This window comes from Salminus brasiliensis, chromosome 18, assembly GCF_030463535.1.
Source record: "Salminus brasiliensis chromosome 18, fSalBra1.hap2, whole genome shotgun sequence".
Lineage (NCBI taxonomy): Eukaryota > Metazoa > Chordata > Actinopteri > Characiformes > Bryconidae > Salminus > Salminus brasiliensis.
This window is the reverse complement of record NC_132895.1, coordinates 13597978-13624772: the sequence shown is the minus strand read 5'-3', so window position 1 is coordinate 13624772 and position 26795 is coordinate 13597978. Positions and strand designations below refer to the sequence as shown.

General features: G+C 40.4%; 1 protein-coding gene across 5 annotated transcripts in view; it reads left to right on the top strand.

Annotated features, from left to right (window-relative positions):
• The window catches only part of ank1b (ankyrin 1, erythrocytic b), a 103566-nt gene that overhangs the window by 45413 nt on the left and 31358 nt on the right, over positions 1-26795 (top strand). For 4 of the 5 annotated variants that reach the window (XM_072661921.1, XM_072661920.1, XM_072661917.1 and 1 more), the window contains exons 2-26: positions 2343-2444; positions 10204-10302; positions 10622-10720; positions 10824-10922; positions 12494-12679; positions 13089-13187; positions 15223-15321; positions 15728-15826; positions 16104-16301; positions 16415-16513; positions 17297-17395; positions 18150-18248; positions 18389-18586; positions 19375-19473; positions 19588-19686; positions 19839-20036; positions 20861-20959; positions 21447-21545; positions 22915-23013; positions 23388-23480; positions 23682-23754; positions 25197-25217; positions 26016-26139; positions 26397-26460; positions 26610-26722. In XM_072661921.1, coding sequence (XP_072518022.1) covers positions 2343-2444; positions 10204-10302; positions 10622-10720; positions 10824-10922; positions 12494-12679; positions 13089-13187; positions 15223-15321; positions 15728-15826; positions 16104-16301; positions 16415-16513; positions 17297-17395; positions 18150-18248; positions 18389-18586; positions 19375-19473; positions 19588-19686; positions 19839-20036; positions 20861-20959; positions 21447-21545; positions 22915-23013; positions 23388-23480; positions 23682-23754; positions 25197-25217; positions 26016-26139; positions 26397-26460; positions 26610-26722 — 2756 coding nt within the window. The remainder of the gene's footprint in view (positions 1-2342; positions 2445-10203; positions 10303-10621; positions 10721-10823; positions 10923-12493; positions 12680-13088; positions 13188-15222; positions 15322-15727; positions 15827-16103; positions 16302-16414; positions 16514-17296; positions 17396-18149; positions 18249-18388; positions 18587-19374; positions 19474-19587; positions 19687-19838; positions 20037-20860; positions 20960-21446; positions 21546-22914; positions 23014-23387; positions 23481-23681; positions 23755-25196; positions 25218-26015; positions 26140-26396; positions 26461-26609; positions 26723-26795) is intronic. The other variant, XM_072661918.1, reaches the window with a different exon arrangement.

Here is a 26795-nt window from a genome sequence, read left to right as displayed (position 1 = left end):
AGTTCAATGGACACTGCACACTGCTGGGTTCCACGGACGCAGGCCAAGGAGGACACCACTTCTCCAGAAAAGGCACACAAACGCCCGCTTGACCTTTGCAAATGCTCATCTGGACAAAGAAGAAGACTTGGTGTTCTGTTTTATGGTCAGATGAAACAAAAATTGAATTGTTTGGCCACAATGATGTGTGCACCATTTGGCGTAAAAAAGGAGAAGCCTTCAACCCTAAGAACACTGTCAAACATGGTGGTGGGAACCTAATGTTTTGGGGGTGTTTTTCAGCTAATGGACCAGGGAACTTGATCGCAGTAAATGGCACCATGAAAAAAGAGCAATACATCAAGATTCTCAACAACAACATCAGGCAGTCTGCAGAGAAACTTGGCCTTGGGAACCGGTGGACATTTCAGCACGACAACGACCCAAAACACACAGCCAAAGTGGTGAAGAAATGATTAGCAGACAAAAACTTTAATGTTTTGCAGTGGCCCAGCCAGAGTCCTGACTTGAATCCAATTGAGAATCTGTGGAGGGAGCTAAAGATCAGGGTGATGGCAAGGAGACCCTCGAACCTCAAAGAGTTGGAGCTCATCACTAAAGATGAATGGGCAAAAATACCAGTGGAGACATGCAAAAAGCTGGTCAGCAATTACAGGAAGCGTTTGATTGCTGTAATAGCCAATAAAGGCTTTTCTATTAATTATTGAGAAGGGTATGAATAATTTTGGACATGCCACTTTTTGTTAAAATGTGTATAAAAGCTGAGAAATATTTTTTCCCACAATGATGCCTCTTGTACATCATCGTGTTATCTCCTGGGAGATGCCTGTGTCATTTCCAGGCAAAAATATAATCTCTGGTTAAATAAAAGTAAATTTAAGTCAAACTTTGACAGGGGTATGAATACTTTCGGGCATGACTGTATATATATATATATATATATATATATATATATATATATATATATATATATATATATATATATATATATTGAGTGTGCCCATCATACAGTTTCCTACTGTACTGTAAGACAGGCCCCTAGAATGAACACCACCAGACCATGCATTTAAAATGTGCATCTCGATTCGTTGAGGAGGTCAGTTTTAATCAGTGATCTTTGACGGATTATTCTCCACAGCCTTGGTGGAGTTGCAGTATGTGACAGCATGAGAAGCAGCTTTTCTCTGTCTGACACTATAAGAGAGAGAGAAACAGAGGGAATAGAAAAGAGGGAAAATCAGAAAGCCTACATCCACACTCCACTGGGAGATGAAGCAACTGGAGATCAAAAGGAACCATGTCATCATGGTCAGAGAGGAAGAGAAAGAGAGAGGGAGAGAGCGAAAAAAAGAGAGAGGGGGGGGGAGAGAGAGAGATGATAGATGGGGTAGTACGGATAGATTAGATAGATAGGGTGCATTCCTACAGATATCTGAGAAGAGCTTGAAATGAAGAGCTCTGTGTGCAGTATCACATGAAAAAGAACATAGAAGATTAGAAAAAAAAGTGGCAGAGGTGGACAATATGACAATATTTCATTGTAATAGTGATAAACTTAATAATTTAATTAATAAATAATATGCTTTTATGACTACAGTGTGGATATCGTCTTTACTTAACACTGACTAACTGCAAGACCTATTAATAATACTATAATATTAATAATATTCATTAATAATAAAATAGGACCTATAAATAATGTTAGTCCAGTTTAATTGGATCTAGTACAGTGAATCATTGTAGTAAATCATTTTTGCACTTGATATGCATCATCAGTGTATGTCATCACAATATCTTTAAATGTTGTGATGGAATATTTTTGCCATATTTCCCACTTTTACCACTGGCATTAAAACAAAAGAAACCAGATTTATAAGGTTCTTACATGACAGCAGTGACTTTTCTCAGTTGAACTCACTCTGGATTAGAGGAAATGACGTGAGATGTTGGCTTGAGTGCAGATTGAACACATGGGATGCCGGTAAATCATTACAGATTTCAGTACTGGAGCTCAATAATGTGTATAATGTTACAGTTGATAAGTTCACAGAGATGCTTTTAACAGGATGATGGTCTACATGCTGAAGGAGCTTCTGAGCTGCGGTGTGTTTGACCCTTGAGGCAGTAATTTGAGTTTAGAGCGCTCTCTTCATATGCAGCACAGCATGCCTTGCCAATCCCAGTGGCCCGCACAGCGGCCCACACCCAATCAGTGTGTGAACAAGTTCTGGTTCTAAAAGTCCTTCAGTGCTTCAGTAATATGATATCAACAATCCCTGTTTTCTTCTTTGCTTATTTATTGTTCTGCATTCTCTTTCTCTCTCTCTCCCTCTCTCTCTCAGGCGGATGCAGCTACCAGTTTTCTGCGTGCTGCGCGCTCAGGTAATCTGGATAAGGCTCTGGACCATATCAAAAATGGAATAGACATCAACATAGCCAATCAGGTAAGAGCACATCTCACAGTGTCATGCCAGCCTACGTGTGTGTGTGTGTGTGTGTGGGGCCATGCTGGGATTTTGTTTGACTTGCTAAAATGATTATTTTTCAAGAGAAACCAGGAGTTTAACCTAAGGTGAATATAGCAAATATTGACAATATTGCAAAAATCTAACATGACATTATTATGTCTTTAAACATAGTTTGTTGGAACAGATAAAACGCAGTCAAACAGCTACAATGTGTTGAGTGACTTAAGACTGCTTAATAGTCTCACATCCAGTATGCATTTATCATACAGTCAGACTCAATCTTTGTAATTTTGACTCTGTATGCTGTCTTAGTGGATCTGAAATGAAGCAATCAAGATGAGATTGAAGTATTGACTTTCAGCATTTAACAGAAAAACTCAAATGAACCATTTTGGAATTACAGCCATTTCTTACACAATCCCTTCATTTTCACAGGCTAAAAACTAATTAGACAATCGACCTATGAGTTTTATGACCAGGTGTGACATCTTCCCTCATTATTTTATGACAGAGACAACCATATTCACCATTTTTTTTGTATTTTTTTGTAATTTTGTCTTTTTTGCATTTGGTCTTGCCTATCAGAAAGAAAGCATAAACATTTTTAGTGGCCAAATCAACATTTAAAACTTTCAGAAAAAGAAAGAATACACCAGCTCACCAACACCAAAAGCACTGGAAGACCAGAATTGAGTTAAGTAGATGATGGCAGAATTCTTTCCTTGGTGAAAAAATATGCCCCTCACAACATCTAGTACAAGAACACTCTTGAGGAGCCTGACCAGTTTTGGGACATGATGGATAATCTTGGACAAGATTAACTTAAGGATGGGGAAAGAAAAAAATACATCATCATCTTTCAGACATGATGGGGGCACTGTTAAGTTTTGTGGCATGGGCATGCATGGCTGCAAACAGAATTGGGTCACTTGAGTTTATTGATGATATAACTACTGATGGGAGTAGCAGGATGACTTTAATCTCAGATTCAGTCAAATTCTGAAAAACTGATAGGATGGTGCTTTGTAGTACAGATGGACAAGGGCTAAATATACTGCTAATGCAGCAATAAGCTTCAAAAGGCAGAGAAATTGAAATTTCTTAAATGGCTGAGCCAGTCACCTAACCTGACACCCAATTGAGCATACTGAAAACAAAAGCCAGAAAGACAGTAAGACCCACAAACACGCAGCAACCAAAGGAGCCTGTGGTAAAGGTCTGGCAAAGCATCTCATAGGAAGAAATTCAGCATTTGGTGATGTCCATGGGTTCCAGACTCTAGACAGCCACTGACCTCAAAGGCTTTTTCCAACTTTTAAATATTATCTTATATGTTTAATTATGTTATTTTGTCTAATTACATTTGAGCCAGTGGACATAATGGCACTGTGTAAAAATGGCTGTAATTTCAAATGATTACTTGGATAATCTTGTTAAACTTCAACCATGTCTTTATTGCTTCATTTTACATACATTGAGATGGTGTACAGAGGCAAACTGATACTTAAGGACCTGACCACATGCTGATTATTGCTGTTATTTTTATGATACAGATGTATACCAAAGATATGCTCTGAAAAATGTCCCAAATTAATTCCAATAATAATTAGATATTGAATAATAGTAAAGACAGTCATATTGGTTACCCCTAATTAAATGTTGCTAAACACAGTGTTGGAATACACTCACCTCACATTCAATTCATTAACTTCAAGTGCTATCAATTAGCACTGTGCAAATTTAGCTAGAATTTTATTGACAGAGTGATTGTTAAAAACCCAGTGCGTGTGTCTGTGTGTGTTATTCCCTTGTGTTTCCCGGGTCTCCCAGAGCAGCTGTGTTTACCCTGTCATTGCTGTGATGTGCTCTGTGCAGTAATGAGTAAATGGCTGTAATTAATGATACCAGCATGTCTCCTCTTCTTTTTTAAAGCGTGCACACTGGCCATGCTTTTGGCAAAATCTTGGATCATAGCACAGAGATGAGGCTAAGAATAACTGATCGTGATGTTGAAGAAGAATATCTAGGAAGCTATGTTTAGTGCACAGAGATACACTGCTGAATGGACTGGTGTGTGTTGGCCGGCTGCCAGCATTCAAAGCACTGGAAATGAACACCCACTCCATACGCCTGCAGCCTCAACACATTGAACAGACATGCACACAAAATACTACACAGCACTTCAGTGCATCATTCATGGAAAAACTGACAATAGCTGTGAAAGACACGAGTCATTGTTATGACGTTCAGCGCTAGAGCTTATCGACATTCCCTATTAGGAGCAAATAATCAAAAGGAAATTAGCAGATAAAGCAGTGAGGATCTTCGAAGAGCATAATGTAGTTTATTATTTTCAGTAGTGGATTAAAAGGATGTACAGGTTACTTTTCTGATGTGGACCAATACTTCAATATTAACTCCCTGTTATTTGAGGATAAATAGTCTAAACCAAATGCTGAATATATTGTATACTGTAGGATTTGAGATTTGAGCATTTAGCATCTGAGTCCTAACTTCATGCAAGCTGATACCTTAAGGGTGTATACCCCCCTTTGATCTGAGATACAGGTTAAATAGGCCCAAAAGTGGAATTTTGAGCATAGGATCACCGGTTTGATCCCCTGAACTGGCAGGATGTACAGGTAGGGGGATTGAAGGAACAGGGCTTTTTCCTGCATAAGCATTCATGACTGGTCTGCCAAAAAAAGATCTGGCCAGCTCAAGCTGATAAACCAGCTTAGCTTTTGAGTTTAATGGTTTAGCTGGTCTACAAACATCATCAACTTCATGACTAAAAATCAAATGCAACACACTATGCTGTTCAAGAGCTAATTAACCAGCTAGCTTTCCAGCATAGGGTATGTTTTCAATGCCTTAAGGATGCCAAATCACACCTTATCGCCAGGTCTCAATTTGGAGCAGCAGATGAGATGCTGAAATACCCACATAGTGAAAATGTCTAATTAGACCAACATAGCCAACAATGAACAGGGACTTTCACAGATCACATTTTTTTACAGAATACACTGAATTTATTGCTTTAGAAATCTATTGAAGGCCTACTTTTTTTAAAATACAGTATACCAAGCACAAAAGACACAACTTAAAAAAGAAGCTAAATTTGAATCATGTATCTAAACCAGCTGCTTCACTCTTCACACCACATCCTTTTGTCTGAATCAATCAATTGAAAATCTGGATGTACTTTTGGGTTGAGTTCAAGTATTTTCAATTATTCAATTAAACTAAAGAAGCAAACCACTGAATAGGGTTTGGGTGATTAACTGCATCTGGGGTCAGCAATCAAGTACGCTCATTTGCCAGAACTCAAGACAAGGGGCACAAAGCCAAGCAAGAGAGTAATAGAACCGGAACTGATGCATTTAAGGAACTGATGCATTTAAGGAACTGATGCCTTAGTGATCAAGTGGCTGTAATGTAAGCCTACCCATTTATGTATGTATATATTTTTGGTAAACACTTAGACAACCATAAATGATATTTGGCCAGCTTTCAATTTATCATTTTAGACTATATTAGAGTTGGCCTATAAAAGACATAGTTTGCCAACCTGTTTCAATCATAGTTTGCCAATTCCACCTTTAGTCTAAGGCACAGTAGGACCAATAATCTGGCATTTGTTATATTGTTATTTGTGCCAATTAAGACAGAGGAAGAAAGATTATCAGGCATAAAAGCTTTAACAAAAAAAGTATTTTAATAAAACTACACATGACATGCATACAACAAAACAGACATGGTAGCCATTCCAGCATGGTAATAATCACAGTAACCACACCAAAGAAAAATAACAGAACAAAGCCACACGCCCCACTGAGTGAACTTGAGCTAGAAAAAAGCAGAATATGTTTAGCTTCCCTGGCCAAAAGTCAAAATACAAGGCGGCAGCCACCCTCTAGCCTAGAGAACTAAACAGAACAAAGTCCCATGTGGCACAAAAGGTACATGGTGCACCTCTCTTACCTGTTTAAAACCCCAGGTGGCTCAAATAATAAAGTCTCTCCTGTAAAAACAGAGAAAGTGTTCTGGTAAAACATAAGCACACCCAGCACAGGATGAAAATCACATATAAAAGTGTTCTGTAAAACATTGGGTAACCGAGACCACCACCACCACCATCACTACTACTACTATTAATAATACAAATCATGGAATAGCCACCTTCTCTCATAGCCATCTGGGCTTCTCCCTCATTACTCCAGCCAGGACCATGATTGCTAGTGGTCCTCATGTGATTCATGTGGTTAAACAGGTACTATACTACAGCTAACAGCATGACAAAATCATAGCTTTTCATATTCTCTTCAAGCAGCTGTGCCCAGTGCTGGTCCTGGAGATCTACCAGACAGTTCAAATCCAACACATGTGTCTATTATATTAAGATGCCTCTGAAGGCCTTCGTCACCTAGATTGTATGTATTGGCTTAGGGCTTGAGCTAAACTGTACTAGGGTAATAGACCACTAGGACCAGGATTAGGTACCATTAAGTTATCCATCTATCCAGCCATCTTTTTATCTGCTTCTATTCATTGGGAGTTCACAGGGAGTCATTGGGTGTAAAGCAGAAATACCTGGAATTTAAATTTCACATAATTTTGGACTTTAGGGAACTGGAGGGACAATTCTGTAAAAATGAATGAACCAAATATTTCCACGTTATGCAGCATTCTGCGAGAATTAGCATTACTTGCTCATGGGCTCCCCCTACAGCCGAGAATAATAATTTGTGCTTTGAGCCACCAATAAAAAACACAGATTTGTGGAAAAGCTGAGACATAGAACCGTCACTAAAAGTGAAAGAAGCATGTGGACTGTGACAGTAGTGGCAATTACAGAGACGATGTTCTCCCTTTTACAGTCAGTGGAGCATCTCAATGATCTTGAAGCTGTTATTTTAAGGTACAAATGTTACATAGTGTTGCTTTAATGTTCTCTGAATGTTGTAACTGAAACATATTTTTTAAACATAGAGCAGTCATTACTACAGCTCTCAAGAGATTCCCCTAATGTGATGCACATTATGTTATTTAGCTGTTATCTATTGTATTTAAAATAGTACATGGATATAGGGGAGGGCAGTATGACATTTTATTGACTAGTGATGAATTTGTCATCGGGGTACACAATATGCTTTTATGAGAATAATATTGTCAGTATCACCAGAACTCAATGTACTTAGTATGGGAGAGTTTTTGCATAGCAGTTTTTAAAATCTGCAGCTATGGCTTCATTTTGTCTGCATAATGAAAATATCTTTCAGATTAATATTGTGTTTTGGGAAAACGTCTGTAAATATCGTGATATACTATTTCTTTATAATATCGCCCAGCCCTACGTGGAACCAAATGTTTATTATTTTTGCTTAACATTATGCTGCTCTGTGTAGATTTGGGAGTAAATGTGTTTCAGAATCCGATCAGATTTGTTCTCTTTTCCCTCCTATATCTGTTCCAGCAATATCCGCTGGTATTGGTCAGACAATAATTAGACAATGGAACAGTGCCATCTTTACTGAATGCGTTTGGTTTTATTCCGGTGGATTTCCATTTGAGCACATTTTGATTTCTGCATTCTGCTGCACATAAGAAATCAGACTCAGCACATCTCCATTTCCCCAAAAATCTGCACTGAGAGATGAAAAGATGAGCAGACACGTGTTGCTGGTTCGCGAATCCCCAACATTAGGCTGCTAAGACTCTGCAAATATTCCCCCATTATCCCCTCTCTCCATCCATCCACAACCCCCCTCCCTTCTCTTACTTTCTGCGCATGCCCTGTACAGCTGCAGCATGGAGCTGCTCGCCACAAAGTGACACTGCGGTATGAGGGGATTCCAGTGTGGCTAGTGGTGCAGAGCCCCCCTATGGCCAACCTGAGTCACACACACACACACACACACACAACACCGGTGGCTTTGAGTTCATGTGGCATGGTTGCTTTGCTGATGCTCACTTTTGAGATTTAGCGTTTGATTTTAGAGTGAATGGATCACTAAATAAGAGAAGAACAGAGCCTAATAAGCTTAACTTTAGTTTCTATGCTGCTGGATGTATTTTAATGTTCCACTTGTAGTTTAATAGATGGTTATTTCCTGATTCCAGGCATTTAGAAATCAAGGGTCAAGTCCAAAGCTTTGGATCTAATCCCATACAGAGTCATTGAAGACTTCCTATATTAGCGCATTCCCAGATTATGAGAAATTCTGATGTCTAGACAGCCTGTCTGAAAAATGTTTTCCTACAAAATACACAAATCAGTTGTTGGACTTTATTTTACTGTAAAATCTGAAAAGAATCAGGTACAGTGTAACTAGCTCCAACTGCCAGCTAGGTCCATTAGCTTGTGTTAGTGCCCAAATGTTGTTTTCTGGTTGAATAAATCATATGAATCATTAAAGCAACATTATGTAGCATTTACCTTAAAACAATAGCTTTAAAATAATTGTGATTCTCTACTGATTGTAAAAGGGACTTTTAATAAAGTGGTCAGGATGACGCTCATGAGAACGACATAATGCTACGTAAACCAAGATATTTGCGTACAATCCTATAATATTACACTACTGCTTCAGTCCACATGCTTCTTTCACTTTCAGTGACGGTTCTGTATCTCCCCACTTGTCCAGAAATGCATGTTAGTGTGTCTTTATTAGATGGGGGTAGGGGATGGCTCAGAGCGTGAATTCCACTTTCCCCTTGCCCAGGAGCGAGAAATACCTATTCTTCCATAATGCTGCTTTAAATTGATATTTGCTGTGTCTGGAACATAAGAGTTGCTGCATACTCAGAGAGAATTCTGAGGCAGGAAGGCAGGAACTCATTCATGCCTAGCCTTCTGTTTTATTTGGTGAAAATGCTAATGGCTAACTAACACAGATAATTGCTTGTGTCTAGCAGTGAGCAGTCGATTTCTCTGCAATGTTGGGACGTATTGCTGCCTTCAAAATTAGGTTACAGAGACCTTCATCTACACTGCTTTTCAGACTTGTGAGACAGCATGGGCAACAAGGCATCAAGTCAACTACCTCTAGTTTCCAACACAGCCATTGTTTGTTCCTAAAGAGCACACAGTGATGTGTGGAGACTCTGTCAATCAAACTCAGTTATAATAGTGTATATGTGCCACAGTGTACTAGATCTCATTTGATCTTGTTTTTTTTTAGAATTTAGAAAATTATGTGAAACTCCCAAAACTTGGATTGTAGCCTAGATTTAGTGAAACAGTATTTTGAAATGATAGTTTTGCTCTACTATTCAAGTTGTCTTCTCTAAAGCTACTATTTTGCTGCTTTTACTTAAGCTACTGTTTGAGTGAAGTAACAACGCGGTCACTCCACTGTGGGTATAACTGGCTTTCACTTTTGGCTTAACTTATCCAGTTTACGAAGAAATCCTGGAGAAATCCAATACTGCACTGGTCACTGATCAGCTTATCCCACTCACTATCCACAGATGAAACCGGCTTCAGGCTTGTCTGTTACCTCCCATAAATGAGCATGACTCTATTTCCACACACTTTAATGAGAGGCCTCACTTGCTCCTGCTTTAGCCAGATATTTTTAGCTTGTCTCTCTCCCCCTATCTCTCTCTCTCTCTCTCTTTTGTGCTCTCTTCCTGAGTCAGATGATGGATAGGTGGGACAGGCAGAGGTATAGATGTGTCTGTTTTTGGAGATAGGGTTCTAAACAATTCTTGTTCGCCTTCTTATTGACAGAATGGACTCAACGGGTTGCACTTGGCTTCGAAGGAAGGCCATGTTAAGATGGTGTTGGAGCTATTACACAATGGGATTGACCTAGAGACCACCACAAAGGTATCCTACAACTGCCCTGTCACTTGTAACCATACAGTACACTCTTAACAATATCAAGTCCTAAGTGCTTTCTGTCTTGAAGATGTGGTTAATTTAACTGGTGTACATGGAGGTCCAAAGTTCAAAAAGGTTCTTCAAGAAAAGTGGTTCTTTAAAGGACTATGCATTTAAATGGTCTTCAATGAATGTTCTCCTATAGCATTACTCCAATAGCACCTCTATTATAAGAGTAAATGAGCAAAAGCATAGACGGTGAAACTGAAAGCCTATGAATAAAATGTTCACCAACGAAGGTGTAGCTAACTGTGTTTCCCCACAGAAAGGGAATACTGCCCTACATATTGCTGCACTGGCTGGTCAAGAGAAAGTTGTAGCTGAACTAGTCCATTATGGTGCCAATGTCAATGCCCAATCACAGGTCAGTATCTGAACAACATAAATGGGCTTCTGGGATTAAACTTGGTACATAAGCTCCAGAAAATGCACTAATGGAGAATTTCTCATTCATCTCACCTTTGCAGAAAGGTTTCAGTCCCTTATATATGGCAGCACAGGAGAACCACTTGGAGGTGGTGAAGTTTCTGTTGGAAAATGGAGCCAATCAGAGCCTTCCAACAGAGGTGAGTGACAGAATGCTTTACTAATGAACAAAGTTTATTTTGCATTGCTAAATCAGACCAGGTAGTTGTTGTAAATGGATGTTTTGAAGAGATGCTTTAATCTAGAACAGCTAGTTGCAGTTGTAAGTACAGTGCAGTCTCACCCTCGGTCAAGGGCAATTAAGGTGTTTTCACACTTGGATTATTTCAGTGTTTCAAGTGATCTCTGAGTCAGCTGAGTCATAGTTTTCTTTGCATAGATAAACACATCAAATGACCTCAGATTCACCTCTCTAAATGGACCCACAAATGAACTGAGGTCATATTATCTCCATAGGTGGTTTCAGTACAATTACTTTGTGGTTCATATGATGGTCTGATTGAATTAGTCATTGTGAAAGGAATGGAAGCATCCCCAGTCTTCATTTATGGTTAAGAGAGCTTGAGGCTTAGCATACAAACACAGACACAACCTTCCAGCACATAGCATCTTCACTAGAACATCTGACCCTGGCTTTGTGTGTTCTCGCTAAGAGAGCTGTCTTATTACAGCAATAGGCCACAAGCTAATCAAGATAAAACATGATCTTGATTAAAAGGCTACTGCTTATAAAAGGACAACAGGGTATATAATATTCAGTATTATACAGTACAGTGATACAGTAATAATTTTGATCAATGATCAATTCATGAAGCCATAATGTTTTTAGCAGCTTATTGGTGCTGTTGGAGTAGTAGCACCATAAAGCCTCCCCCCAGCATTGAACTGTGGGGTAGTGGAACAGTATTCTCAGGAATGATGGTGCTCCATCTAGTATGAGTTGGGAAGTTGGGGATGAGGTGAGGTGGTGATTAGCCAACATCCTGATTTCACTAACTCTCTTTTGTTGCTGTATGCTATCAAATACTCACAGCAATGCTCCAAAACTTAGTAGAAAGCCTTCCCTTGGACAGTGGAGAGAATTACTGCAACAAAAGCAGGATAAACTATTTTTTATTACCCTTGATTTTGGAGGAAATGATGAATGAGCAGGTCTGTTGGCCTGATTCTTTTGTGTACTTTTTAATTTTGGGGCCAATTAGAGGGGTATAAGTTTGTTTGACATTTTTATAAATGCAAAAATGCTGAAATGGTCCAAGTTTGAAAATTAGGAGTGTCTTTTTGGCCGTAAGAGTGTCTTATGAGTGTTTAGCAGGACAGGGAATTTCTGTAGAATGGCAGTGTTATCCATTTTGCTATATATTTTGATTATTTATTATTATTCCCTGTTTTTTTCCTAATACAATATTGTAATCATCTAAAAATGTAATAAAGTGTTTGATCATTTCTGTAATATTACATTTGTGTCAGTACATTTCCTGCTTCTAATGCTACAATTAATTATGTTGGTAGCATGATTAAAGAGTATTTTTTGGGCTTGATAAGAGCACCTGGTAAATGCAGTTAACATTTGAGAATCTTGTGTATGTCCCTGTTTGAATGTCATTTAAAGACAAGCAGAGCATCTATAAAGCAGCTACAGTGAACTGCCAAACCACAGTGTTACCACTCTCTTTTCTAACCACCGCCTCTCCTCTGTGGCACGTGTTAGGACGGCTTCACGCCGCTGGCCGTGGCTCTGCAGCAGGGCCATGAGAACGTGGTGGCTCTCCTTATTAACTATGGCACTAAAGGCAAAGTGCGCCTGCCCGCCCTCCACATTGCCGCCCGCAACGACGACACACGCACTGCAGCTGTGCTGCTGCAGAACGACCCCAACCCAGACGTCCTCAGCAAGGTAGAACCAGTGTGTGTGTGTGTGTGTGTGTTTGTAATTAAGGGAGGGCTTATCCCACTCAGTGTATGATGATGGATTATGACTCATAATGTGCCTCATCAGAACAGCAGTTCTGCAGCAATATTTATAGACGGTTCATATGACATTGATGAATTAGCCTAAAACAGGTGTATTTAGGGTGTAATCACTGATGCTGACACATAAATGTATGAAATATAACGCTGCTTGATGCTTGTCCTGTGTATGATCTCATTAATAAATAATCAGTATCAGTTTACTGTTTCGCATTTAAAATTCCCATTTTAAAGTATCATCTCTCTCACTCTCTCTCTCCCTCCCTTCTCTGTTTCTGCCTCTGAATACCTCTTTCTGACTTATTCTCTTATCCCCTTGTTCTCTCTCCCTGTAGACCGGCTTTACTCCACTCCACATTGCAGCACATTATGAGAATTTGAGTGTTGCACAGCTGTTGTTAAACAGAGGAGCCAATGTGAACTTCACACCTAAGGTGGGTTCTCCATGCCATCGGGTATGATTTCCACATGCAGCAGTGCTCAACATTTTTTACAGTGGGTTACAACCTCAACCTTGTGCTCTACTGTAAAGACAAATGATTCATGCTGTTGTCAGATTGTTTTATAGATTTTATAATGAATTATATTTTTAGCAGTATGAATTTGTTCATTAACAGTACAAATTTAGTCACTAACAGTATGAAGTTAGTCATTAACGGTAGTTGAATGTAGTCGTTAGCAGTATGAATGTAGCCGTTAGCAGTATGAATTTAGTCATTAGCACTATGAATGTAGTAATTAGCAGTATGAATGTAGCCGTTAGCAGTATGAATTTAGTCATTAGGAGTACAAATGTAGTCATTAGCAATATTAATGTACTTGTAAGCAGTATGAATGTAGTCGTTAGCGGTATGAATGTAGTCATAAGCAGTATGAATGTCTCTTTTCCTTTTTCATATCTGAATAGTGTATTAGTATTTCATTTTAGCCCAATTTCCAGTGCTGATAGTCACTGGATCTACCAGTAAAACGTTCTGCTGCAGTTCTGTAAGTTACAGACTTAGGTAGTTGCAGTTTTTTCACCTGGTGCTTTTATACTTGCCCTCAAGAGTATTTGTGGCAAAGGAGAATGCTGAGGCAGAAAGTAAGAGTGCAGGAGACATCTTTATATTCTCCCACCCAATATGAAAACAACTCAAATGATGCTTTTCAGCAGCCATGCAGAAACTAAGGCCAGACTTTTCAGTCCTTTCAGCTTCAGTCCATGGACTTTCCAGTCCTCTGTCAATTAGTCTGCTGCTGTGTCTCCATCTTCTCCCATCTCTGCTCCACACTGACGTTTTTTTCTGGACCCGGGAGTGCTTGTGTGAAAACTGGTTTTGAGTCTGTTTTTGAGAACTGATCTCTTGCCCTTCTGAAATCTGTGGTCTAGGGTACTCTTTAAACAGACCCTGATGCACCTGTGGAAGCTATCTGCTCCCGGCACTGCATGTAGGGTTGCATGATATGTTCATTTTGTCACATGGCTGCTTTGACTTGTCGACTTGCCTACATGGCTGCAAACCTTCTCCTATAAGAAGGGCTCCTTGTTTGTAGGTGTTTGTGCACAATGAAATGCCATGACTAAAAATGTTTGAATGTGAAGAAAATAATGTAAAGCGAGAACCGGCTGAACGAAGGTCCTACCATTTTGCAAAAATGTATGCCAAAAAGTGCCGTTCAAAATTGTGCAACCGATCCACAGTTTGAATCTAATTCTTCTGTGTGAAAGCAAACCAGTGATAATGAGCCCCTCTCCCAAACAAGTCCAGAATCAGTCTTGTACTATACTAATGTATTCGGGATAAGTATAAAAATGTCCTTAATCAGTGCAGGTTTCCAATGGAGAATCGGTAAGAGAGAGTGTGTTTCGCCTCCCTTGCCACCTTTGCCATTCTGCAGCACAATTGAGGCACCAATTATTAGCTATGCTGCAGAATTGGGGGCAAGGCTTAGGGGGCGGTGCACGGTACGGTTTGTCTTCAGTACCAGTTCGGTAGTAAATATTCGGTTGTGGTTCTTTTATTTTAGTTATATTCAGATTTATTTGATGTTGCTTCAACTTCCTGAACACCAAAGCTGAAGTGCATGTTTTTGTTTTAAAGAGAAGTTATGAGTCCAGAAAGTTATGAACAAATATGTACATTTTCTCTGACAAAATCAATGTAGTGTACCTTTACTACTTATTTAGGCAACACAGTTACATTCTCTCAAATGACTGACATTTGAGGGTATTATTACATTGTTTCTACTTTGGCAACACAGTGAAATTTGCCTGTAAAAAGTACTTGTTTTACTTGAGTCACTCATCTACTGATCATTACTTTGAAACGAGTTTTGGCCACTCTACCTGTCACTAAATATCCATTAGTTTTATTGAACAGTTTGCATTTCAAATGCATATTGTGTACTAACCAGGCGTTCAAGTTGAATTATAACAGGAGATGAAATGAACCTGCTCTTTTGTCCTCTCTTTGTGGTTATTCTCAGAATGGCATCACTCCGTTGCATATTGCTGCCAGGAGGGGGAATGTGATCATGGTTCGACTGCTCTTGGACAGAGGAGCTCAGATTGACGCCAGGACCAAGGTACTGTATCCCTTTTTGCTTATTCCTCCAATACTGGGACACACAATCTTACAGCGAGCTTAATTATCAGATACAGTGTGAAATTTCTGCAGAGCAGACTGCTGGGTTATTTATGTCTAGCTTACAGAGGGTGACCTATTTATCTCCTCATGGGAGGAAATCAGGTATTTTCTCATGGTAAAAGCCAAGATTCAAATGCCAAGTGGTGCATTGTAATGATTGATTACGAGGCACGGCACACACACACACTTGCTTTTAGCATGATGTCCAGTGGGACTGTCCTGTCAGTGTGTACATACAAAGGCTTTTGCTCCCCAAGGAACGATGCAGTGAAGATGTGGAGGAAAGGACTGCAGTATTTTCCCCTGTAAATGTCTTTTCGCGGTTCCTTTTCATTTTCTTTCAGGACGAGCTGACCCCACTGCACTGTGCAGCCAGGAACGGCCACGTGCGAGTCATTGAGATCCTCCTGGACCAGGGAGCTCCCATCCAGGCCAAAACTAAGGTGACTCAGCAGTAAGACCATATGTTGTGGGAGAATAACAGGGCCAGATGGCCTTGAGAAGATGTGACGGTCCAGTTTTAGGTGCTCCTTATCAAAGGTTCTGATTTGCCGGCTGTATTTGCGTTAGTGTCCCAGACACACAATTGCATCCAGTCCTGGACCAATTACATCTAAAAATAGAGTACCTCTATTCAAACTGCTATCTCCTGATAGATTAGGCTCTTGGCAGAAGATTTGCACTCTACTGATCTGGCCTGTCTCTGGTCTCCTCCCACAGAACGGCCTGTCTCCCATCCACATGGCAGCACAGGGTGATCACATGGATTGCGTGCGACAGCTACTGCAGTACAACGCTGAGATCGATGACATCACTCTGGACCACCTGACGCCACTGCATGTAGCAGCACACTGTGGCCACCACCGCATGGCCAAGGTGTTGCTGGACAAAGGGGCCAAAGCCAATGCTCGAGCCCTGGTCAGTCTGGCTCTCTTCTTCTCAGCTCCATTCAATTTCGGTCAGCTATTGGTATGGTACTCTGTAGGTTGTGCTGTATGGGTTTGCTGACTTGTAGCATTTTGCTCTGTCAGAATGGCTTTACTCCTCTGCACATCGCCTGTAAGAAGAACCACATGCGCTCCATGGACCTTCTACTCAAGCACTCAGCATCTTTGGAGGCAGTGACTGAGGTCAGATATCATTGCTGCTGCTGAAGCAACATCATACAGACCTTTGTTATGTGCTGTTGTGGATAATATTTTTTTATTGACAGGCGAAGTATGTATTAGGGAATAGTGGGACACACTAGAACTTGAATGTATAATGTATGTCTAAATGTTTGTGGACAAACATTTTAATGAATCCATTCAGCAACTTTAAGTTGCACCCATTGCTGACACAAATGTGCAAATGTGAACACACAACTTATGAATCCCTGTAAATAAGTGTTGCCAATAGAATAGGATTCTCTGGAGCAGATAAACATAAACCTATTGGCACAGTGGTCAACATCCTGACCTTACAAACGCGCTTTAATGCAGGCAAATCCTCATAGCAATGCTCCAAAATCTAGTAGAAAGCCTTCCCTGGACCGTGGTGGCCTTATACTATATTTTCGGATGAAACAATGAATGACCAGGTGTCCCAATACTTATACCAATATAGTTTAAATTTGGTCATCTTCTTATTTTGCAATATTCTCAAATTTGACCGGTTGTGTGAATAAGTCACATAAATCATGCCAGTATTATTTTAATGTCCCTCTCAGTGTCTGTCATAGAGGGCTGACCCATTCTGAAGCATGTAAACAACTCACAGTAAGAGCAAGCCAGGCTTGAAGTACAGCCTCCACACTGCAGGGTTGGTTTAACACACATTAGTTACAACTAAGCCTCCCCAGAGAAAGCTTTGTGTTTCACTCTCCCCAACACATTGTGCTTATTGTGGCTCATCTGTACGTTGTTCTTTCTCAGTCTGGTCTAACTCCACTCCACGTAGCTGCATTCATGGGGCACCTCAACATAGTGAAGAGTCTGCTACAGAGAGGAGCTTCCCCCAATGCATCTAACGTGGTGAGTAGGCCTATGTTTCCCAAATCACCCAATCCATCCAAAATGAATACTCTACGTAAGTTAGGGGGACAGTCTGGCCTGGCCTGGCCAGATGTGGTGACTTCAACCATCACTTCATCTGGTGTACCTAAACAAAACTACTGCTGCTTAGGGGGTGGAATTTTGGGAGTGGGCTGTTTGAACATTTCTTTGGTTATGCTAGCTGGTGAATGCAGAATAAAGCCAAAGAGTCATAAAAATGTCACACTGCAGGATTATGACTGTTTTAACTGTCTTTAAACCATTATTACAGTGGAAAGAATGGCAGAAATGTCTTGTTAGCTGAGGAGGCAGACAAGCTAAAAGCTAAATTTAACTTTAGCTGGCTATCTAAATGCCCTACCTCAGTTGAGCTATTTTTCTCATCACTCCTGCATGCCGTCTGCTTTCTTCAGATGTCTTTGATAAAGGAAAAAAGCTACATTGTTTGACAGTCTGAGAAAGAGCTGCTGGCAGGGTTGTATTTATGATGTCCACAAACAGTGGGACATAATATTGGACATTTAATGTCCATATAATGTCCATATAATGTCCATATAATGTAAATATAATATTTTCCCAGAATTAACACATAAACCAGATAAAGAAAACATGATCATATTTTAAAAGCTACAAGTGCAACTTGGCAGCAGACACTACAGTCAGTTTGACAGCAACCTGCTCATTGTTCACATTCTTTAATAGTCTCAAGCTGGTTTTCTTTATGTCACTGTAGAAAGTGGAGACTCCTTTGCACATGGCTGCTCGAGCAGGGCATTGCGAGGTGGCTCAGTTTCTGCTGCAGAACATGGCCCAGGTGGACGCTAAAGCTAAGGTAGGGACAACAGAGCCATATGGAGGAGGCTTTCTACACTGGCATTCTCCTAGAACAGTTAAATAGTTTCATAACAATGCAACATTGTTGCAATGCAACTCTCTCTCTCTCTCTCTCTCTCTTTTTCTGTTTGTCTCCAGGATGATCAGACTCCACTGCACTGTGCAGCGCGGATGGGCCATAAGGAGTTGGTGAAGCTACTGTTGGAACATAAGGCCAATCCTGACTCCGCTACCACGGCTGGCCACACCCCTCTGCACATCGCTGCCCGAGAGGGACATGCTCACACCACACGCATTCTCTTAGACGGCAATGCCCAGCAAACCAAAATGACCAAGGTTGGTCATGAGCTTTTGATCTTCTTTTCTGTTTTTCCGTGTGTCATATAATATGCTCAGTTTACACACGCACATTGTTCCGCCTCTCTTTACATTACATTACATTTATTTACATCATTTCACTTATGTCTAACGTCTTTAAGTAGTTAGATATCCTGCACAAATAATAGTATAACCTCTGTATGGAAATTAAAGCTAAATTAAAGTCCACTTTATAATAATGTGCCTCATTCGCATCTTCCTAATAATTTTCATTAATTATGTTTATTAAGTTTTTGTCAGATTCACAATGGTGAAGGTGTTTTTAAAATGCAGAATTGTGCTCTTATAATGTCCTCTGTCCTCCTAAATTGAACAAACCCCACATAAGAACACACTGGTAAATGTCAGAGTGAAAACTGCCTAGGTTTTAAGAAGAAATTTCTTGGTTAGTGACTAAGGCCTGATATATTTCTTATCCTGCTTGCATGTAGGAAACAGGAGCAGTGACAAAGAATACAAGCTCAGAAACCAGACCTTTTGTAGCAGGGTCTGATAGCAAGGGGTGATTGCTGTGGAAAAGTATTGTTAATTATGCAAATTCAAGTAATGTCCAAAAATCCCATTAGTTGTGAATTACTGGCACCACAGTGGCACATAGTGCTTGGACCCCAGAGACTGCCGGTTGCCACTCTCTAGAAATCAACATGTTCGAAATAATTTTGGCCTCTGTCTTCCATATGTTCTTGCTTTTCCATCTTTGCACATGATCATGGTGTGTGATGATACGTGTGGCTGTGTCCCAACAGAAAGGGTTCACACCCCTCCATGTGGCGTGTAAATATGGGAAGGTCGATGTGGCAGAGTTGCTTCTGGAGCGAGGAGCCAATCCCAATGCAGCAGGAAAGGTAAAGCCATCTCCTGCATAGACCACTGCACTGAGAACATCTCTGTACTGTGTATGTGTGAGAACTTGTGAGACAGGGAGCTAACTGACTGAGAGCATGTGTCTCTCATTGCAGAATGGACTGACCCCTCTGCACGTTGCTGTCCATCACAATAACCTGGATGTTGTCAAGCTGCTGGTCAGCAAGGGTGGCTCTCCACACAGCACTGCCCGAGTAAGATACGCCCTATACTAACAACTGTTAGAAGGCAGCATGGATGCTGACCTAAAGTACCTAAAAACGAATGTATGCATTTATTCTACAACCTCAAACCATTGATTCACCTGTTCAGAGTTTATGGTGGTCTCTCTGTTAATTTTCCCCAGAATGGCTACACTCCTCTGCACATTGCTGCTAAGCAGAATCAGCTGGAGGTGGCCAGCAGTCTGCTGCAGTATGGAGCCAATGCCAACTCTGAGTCCCTGCAGGGGGTCACCCCCCTCCACCTGGCCGCTCAGGAAGGGCGACCCGACATGGTAGCCCTCCTCATATCCAAACAGGCCAACGTCAACCTGGGCAACAAGGTCTCTCCACACATTCACTCTGCTCACCATCATACAGGGTTTAGATTTGGAAAGGAGGAAGGGTGGTCTTCACTGTTGGTGAAAAAATCTGCAGTATCTCCTGTTCAGTTTAGTGCTTAGTTTAAATGAATAACTTAAGGATAAGTTTAAAGGAAAAACATAAATTCTAGTTTACACAGTTATCACAAATATAGTTGGTCAACCAAGGCAGGTCTGAAGTCTGAACTTTAGTTTGGTTAGCAGTTAGTGAATCATCACACATTTACCTCAAACACACTTAAAGAACTAGCTAATCCAGGTGTGGGTTAGAGGGGTATAAAGCCCACCAGCATTAAGCTGTGGAGATGCAGTTGGTGTTTTAGTGACTTGCTTGTGTGGTTTCTTAGACTATGTGAAATATAGCACATATATATATAGTCATTGTCTGAAAAAAACGTCTGACAAAAGCTTTTGACTTTTGATTTGAAAAATGTTTGTTGTTTTTGACTTTTTGACATAAAGAGAACCTGGCAATTGTCCTTTACATTGTGTCAAAATATCATGATAAATGGACCAATAGAAATGCTTCAAAATAGTTTAGAATAATATCTTTTAAACCATGATTTCCATTGTTTTTTTCTGACAATTAGTTATATATAAGACAAATTATTTATTTATTTAGTTATTTATTTACCAGGGACTATTAATTAACATTTTAGTTTCCATGTCAATGTTAATGTGCCAGAGATTTTCATCTGTAGTCCCCGATGAAATGCCCAATGTCTTCAGCTCAATAAGCTAGGTATTAATGCAGTATTTTTGTATGTGTGTATGTTTTCATGTAGAACGGCCTGACCCCTCTACACCTGGTGGCTCAGGAGGGACACGTGGGCATTGCAGACATGCTGGTGAAGCAGGGTGCCTCAGTCTATGCAGCCTCAAGGGTAAACACACACATTCACACATGCACACAGAAACACATGCGCAATCACACACACCCATCCGCCCCAGATTTCCTAACGGAACACCTCTCTGCCTCTGAAAACCTGCGTCAAACAGAAGTGGTGTCTGTGAGAAAATCCTACTGAGAGAGTGACTGAGTGAGTGAGTGGGCGAGTGGCTTTTAATGAGCCTCACTGAAATTTGGAGTTGATGACAAAGCAGGAGAGGCTCTGCTTTGACCTTTGACCTTTTATCATGTATGTCCTAGTCTCCTGGCGAGTTGCCTTGTCTCTCAATCAATGCTCTGAAAATAGAAGCCAGGCCCCAGGCGCTCTCTCGCACCAGACGACATTGACTGTCCCTGCTCTCCAGGAAATCTCAGGAGACTGAAACGGATGATCAAATTCCAGTCTTTCTTTGGTTGTTTCTCACATTTCCTACTTTCTGTCTTATTTACAAACACTCCTAATCTTTCATTCTCTGTCTCAGATGGGATACACACCCTTACATGTGGCGTGTCACTATGGCAACATAAAGATGGTGAAGTTCCTCTTGCAGCAGCAGGCCCACGTTAACAGCAAGACCAGAGTAAGTGGGAAACCCTCACACCAGCATGAATCAAAGGCTGAAATGCTTTGTTTTCTGGGTTCCTAACAATTATCGTAGATGTCTGACATCATTCAGCATTCAACAAATAGTTGGGAAAAAAGACAAAAGACACATCTAAAACAACTTGGGCCCAAAAAAATTAACCCCGAGGCAGTTGGAGTTTTGCAAAAGATCCTTCCGCCTTCAAGATGCATCATCAGAAGGGTGTTTTAAAGTCTCTCCAGAGTATCCATTTAACTGCTGCCTCCAAAACTGTTTAACTGCTGGCCCCTACAGCTTGATCCTAGTAGGGACTCTCCACCTACAAACACCACACTGACTTTATTGTATGAAGAAATGACATAAATGTGATACCTCATTAATTTTAGTCAAGACAAAATTGTAAGAAATGCTATCATACAAATCTTTAAGCAATAGAGCTAAGCTTAAGCTTGTAAGCTAAGTTCGTTGTATTAATACGTCATGGGCAAGGCAAAGCAAATATATTTGTATATGACCTTTTACACTTTAGCAAAAAAAGCTTCTTTACAGAAATACAGACGAATACAAAGACAACAATAAAAAACATTAATAAATAATACTCAGGACATTATAAATATAACTACAAATTTGTCTGTAAAGTCCTAAAAATGTCTTCATAAGATATTTGTCTGCCTGTACATGATTCTATAAAACAATGTATACAGTAGTTTCAAAAGTTAGCACAGTGAAACTAGCTATTAAGATAACTAATAAACTAGTGTAACATTAGCTAACATTTTGTCAATTTTTTGTTGCTAATTCTTAAAGTTGACTAACTGTGTCAGTATGTGCTACAGTTTTTTTTTATAAATCCTAATGTTTTGCTAAGACACAACATGAATGAAATTTCAGGTGCCTTACAGCTCATGCTAATTACAGATGACTAGTTGTTATAGCTGGAAAGGTCTTGTTTAATGAGTGCAATGATTTCTAAAATAAAAAACACACTCTCAAATGGTACAGCCATCTAAATATTAGCCTTATATTTAGGAGATTGCTGATTTGATTCAAGGTGATGATTATGAACTACAACTTGTTCATAAAGTAGAACGTACAGAGGATGCATTCTTATATAACAGAATTATTAGGAATAGTATAGACAGACTTGCATACTAACTTTATGGAAAATGTAAAATACAGTATTTTTTTTACTTTTCTGTTTGTGTGCAGTGTGTACTGTAGTACATCTGCTCCTATTACATGAAATGTGTTGCTTTTTTTTTCTAATCAAGATTACTGTGATTCTGTAAAGTACAGTTATGTTTACCAGCATTAAAACCACTCACCCTGACTCCCTTTTTGTTTTTCTGTATGCCTTCTTTCTCAGGTGGGCTACACACCTCTTCATCAGGCAGCTCAGCAGGGTCATACGGATATTGTTACTCTTCTCCTGAAACACGGCGCCCTCCCCAACGAGATCACCACTGTATGAAGCCTGTTTATATACATTCTGTTCTCCAATACCTCGTCTGTATTCTCCCATACTCAGCCTAGCTTTGCCTGGCTGTCTCAATTACATGCTTAAAAATGTTAATGAGCATCAGAGTAAACTTATGCTTACTATATTTATATACTTATGTTTTTTTCTATATTTTAGCAGCTATCTCGCTGAAGTTAGCTTGCCACAGCGAGCTAAATCTGTTGGGGGCTCCAGTATTAAATGTCTGTGTGACCCATCTAAGTTTTCGAGGGCTTGGATCCTTTCCTCCTGAGACAGGGGTGTTGTTGTGATGCTGCTGTGAATTGTTATCAGAGACAGATGTTCTGTGTGTGTGTGTGTGTGTGTGTTATCTGTGGCAGAACGGAACCTCGCCCCTGGGCATCGCTAAGCGGCTAGGCTATATCTCCGTCATTGATGTGCTGAAACTGGTGACTGAGGAATCTGTGTCTGCGGTGAGAGACTGCTCCACGGTTAATGCACCGCATTCTTGTTACTTGATTGTTATCTGAAAGGTCCCTTCAAAAGTGGGCAGAGATATAAGTCAGATATGAGATACGATCTTGTCCTCTCCTGTCATTCTTTGGCACGTTCCTTCTGCATTGTTTTTCATATGTGTCTCTCTCTTCCTTCCTCCCTCTCTCCTTCCTGCTCAGATCACCACAGAGAAGCATCGTATGAGTTTCCCGGAGACGGTGGATGAGATCTTGGATGTGTCAGAGGATGAAGGTGGGTATTGCTGAGTCAGTTGGGCTTGTGCTGGAAGGATTACTGCAGGAAAGTGTCATATTAAAGCTGCACTTTCCCTCAGCCACACTGACACCCCAGAAGAAGACAATGCAACCAGCAGATATCCTAAACATGCCCTAAATGCTTACTTTACAAGAGAGGGCAAATGTTCAGGTGTCATAGAATACATTTATACATTATTAGATATTATATTTAGCATTGTAAGTTTTATTCTTTGATGTATAAATAGTAAGTATGTGACTTTAGTTGGGGCAAAAATACTCAGAAGCCTGTTTACAACCCTGTTACTTTGCCTCAGAATGAAGCTCACAAAAAGAACTGATAAGTTCAGATTGTATTGACTGCATTATGTCACTACGATCATGATGGCTCACAGCAGCCGCATATTATACAATAGTTTCAAAACTGTAACATAGATAGTGTTGCTATCCTCTGACTGTCCAATTAGCATTCTTCATTTTACCAGGTTTAGCTTGCTTGAGTCCATTAAAAATTAGCCACCGCTTTCTGTTCTAATGTGTGTTTAGCTCCAGTTTGGTAAACATCTGAGGTAGTCCAGTTTGTTTTAGAAGGAGCAGACGTTGGAGAGAATGGATGGTAAATGTTAGCATCTGACAGTGTTGCTTTTTAGCCTTTGCTTCTGCGGACACTGGCACAGGAAAAGCTGTGGTCAAGAGGTCTGGTTCATGAAGTAACCTGTATTCCCATAACTAGCAGAGTCTGGAGGTGATAAGCTGCTCTCTAAATCAGCCACATGTTTCAGGCTTTGCTAGCTTTGGCTTTCATTAGTGTGCTGGGTATATGTAAACTTTGGGGGTGTAAATATAATGAGTCAAGACTGCTATGTAACAGTTTTGGGGTTTTGGATCTGGCCAGTTTTCCAGCCCAGTTTTGGTTATGCTGGATTGTCTTTTGAGGGAAGACACAACAGTGTTTGAGATTCACAGTGTGTCACTTTTATGTCTTATTGTTCAACTATACCAAGGAAAATACAGGCAGGTCAAGGGCCCATTTCACTTTTAATGTAAGTGAATGCAAACAAATTTTATTATAGTCATTTTCACAAGATGTAAAGGATATATTTTTGAAAGGATATATTTTTGTGGACAGTGATGATATTGTTCCTGTTGTAAGAAAACCACCAATATGTTAACTTTATAGGAGAAAACCTGAATATGTTAATGTAAAGTTAGAAAACTTTGTTCCAGTTACTTTTAGACTTTCTAGTAGTTCGTTTCTTACAAAATGCTTGTACGATATAAGAGTTTTAAAATGGCATAAATCCCCCATAAATTGAGTTACAGTGTTCTGATACAACAAATGATTACTATGCAAAAGTCTAAACCTGGCATACAGTGTCACTCACAATTCTTTATGCTAGTAATCTATCCTGAACCGCACTCTCTCCATCTCTTCTCCAGGAGTTGCGCAGCTAACATTAGGTAGGAGCGTCTCCCTCTCTCTGCCTTGGTTGTCCAGTTGTGGGTCGTTCGTGAATGTGTGCTTCCATCTCAAGCGCTCTCATTCCGTCTGACACTGATTTTTTTCTGTCCTGGTTTGGGATCTGTCTCTCAGTTTTACGACGATGTCGTCGGCTCTTCATCACCATGTGGTCACAACCTGCTTTTTTCTTTATCAGCACTAACATTTGTTTGTGGGGGGCATCATTCACAGGACTGAGTGGAAAGGTCTATAAGAGGGTTTTTGTCTTTATCCCACCGCTGCAGATCTGGCAGTAAATAGACCACTCACTGAATAACAAAGTAACTGACTAATGACCATCATTTGACTCAGCAGAGAACTCCTAGGAAATGGCTGTGTACTCGCCGTCAAACCCTCATGATTAAACCCTCCAATAACAGGAACAAATCTCTCTTGAATGCAGAGGAAGCACGTGAGGCCATCTCTCTACTGAGCATGCTCACCAACGTAGCAGTAACAACACCATACTGTCTGATTGGGTCTTGATTTCCTCCATGGTTTCCATTGGCTCTGTGTGTGTGTGTATGACTCCATTGCTTGGATGGCACTAAAATTGGTTGTGTGTGCTTGTGTCTAAAAAAAAAAAAAAAAAAAGATGGTGAATGGTGAACGCTGAATAATGGTGAACGCCAGTTAAGCTCTTCCTAAACCGTGGCTCATGTTCCTTTCTCTTTTCTTTCGTCTTCTCGCTGAGCTCTCTCACTCTCCTTCATCCTCCATTCTTTTGGGGGCTGACGTCTGCCTTGTGCTGTGTGTAGGTGACGAGCTGCTGGGGATGGATGGTGCTCGATACCTAAAGCTGGATGACCTGAAGGATCAGGATGATGACTTCCTTTCACCAAAGAAGTCTCTGCGGGACTTTGAGAGTGGGCTTGGCACGACGTAAGCCTTAAATCACTGGGCCCTCAACAGCTAATGGATCTTTAAATCAATTCTAGACATACTTGCAAAAGGCATTTGACCCCTGAAAAGTCTTCAGAGTTGTGTGTTTTACAAAAGACATGTATACAGATTGTTCCAGTCCGCATTGCAATATGTCCTTAAAGTAAAATGTCCAAATCAGTCATTATTTGTTAGAGATATTTGATTAGATCAGAGATAGCAGTTCTGTGAATGATTGTCTGTTTACCTCTCTTTAGACCCTACTCACCTGCTATTCCCAGAATTCCATGTGTATCTCCAGAGACAGTCATGCTGGACCAGGTACTGGTTTGAAGACCCGTTCAGCAGTAGAACAGCAGATATCAGATCATGCTTTCTTTTGACTCCCTTTCTCACACGAGACCATGTTTTGTGCTCTTTTTGTGTGTGTGTTCATGTATGTAAATGTGTGGTGTTCTGTGTGTCTGCAGCACACCCCTGTCCCTCTGCCTAAAGAATATGATGAGGACTCTCTGATCCCCAGTAGTCCAGCCACAGAAACCTCAGACAACGTTAGCCCAGTGGCCAGCCCCATCCACACTGGGTCAGTGGATTCCCGTACAGTCACCTTCAGCAGGCACTGCTAGTCTGTGCCTTAGACTAAACATGCATAGACA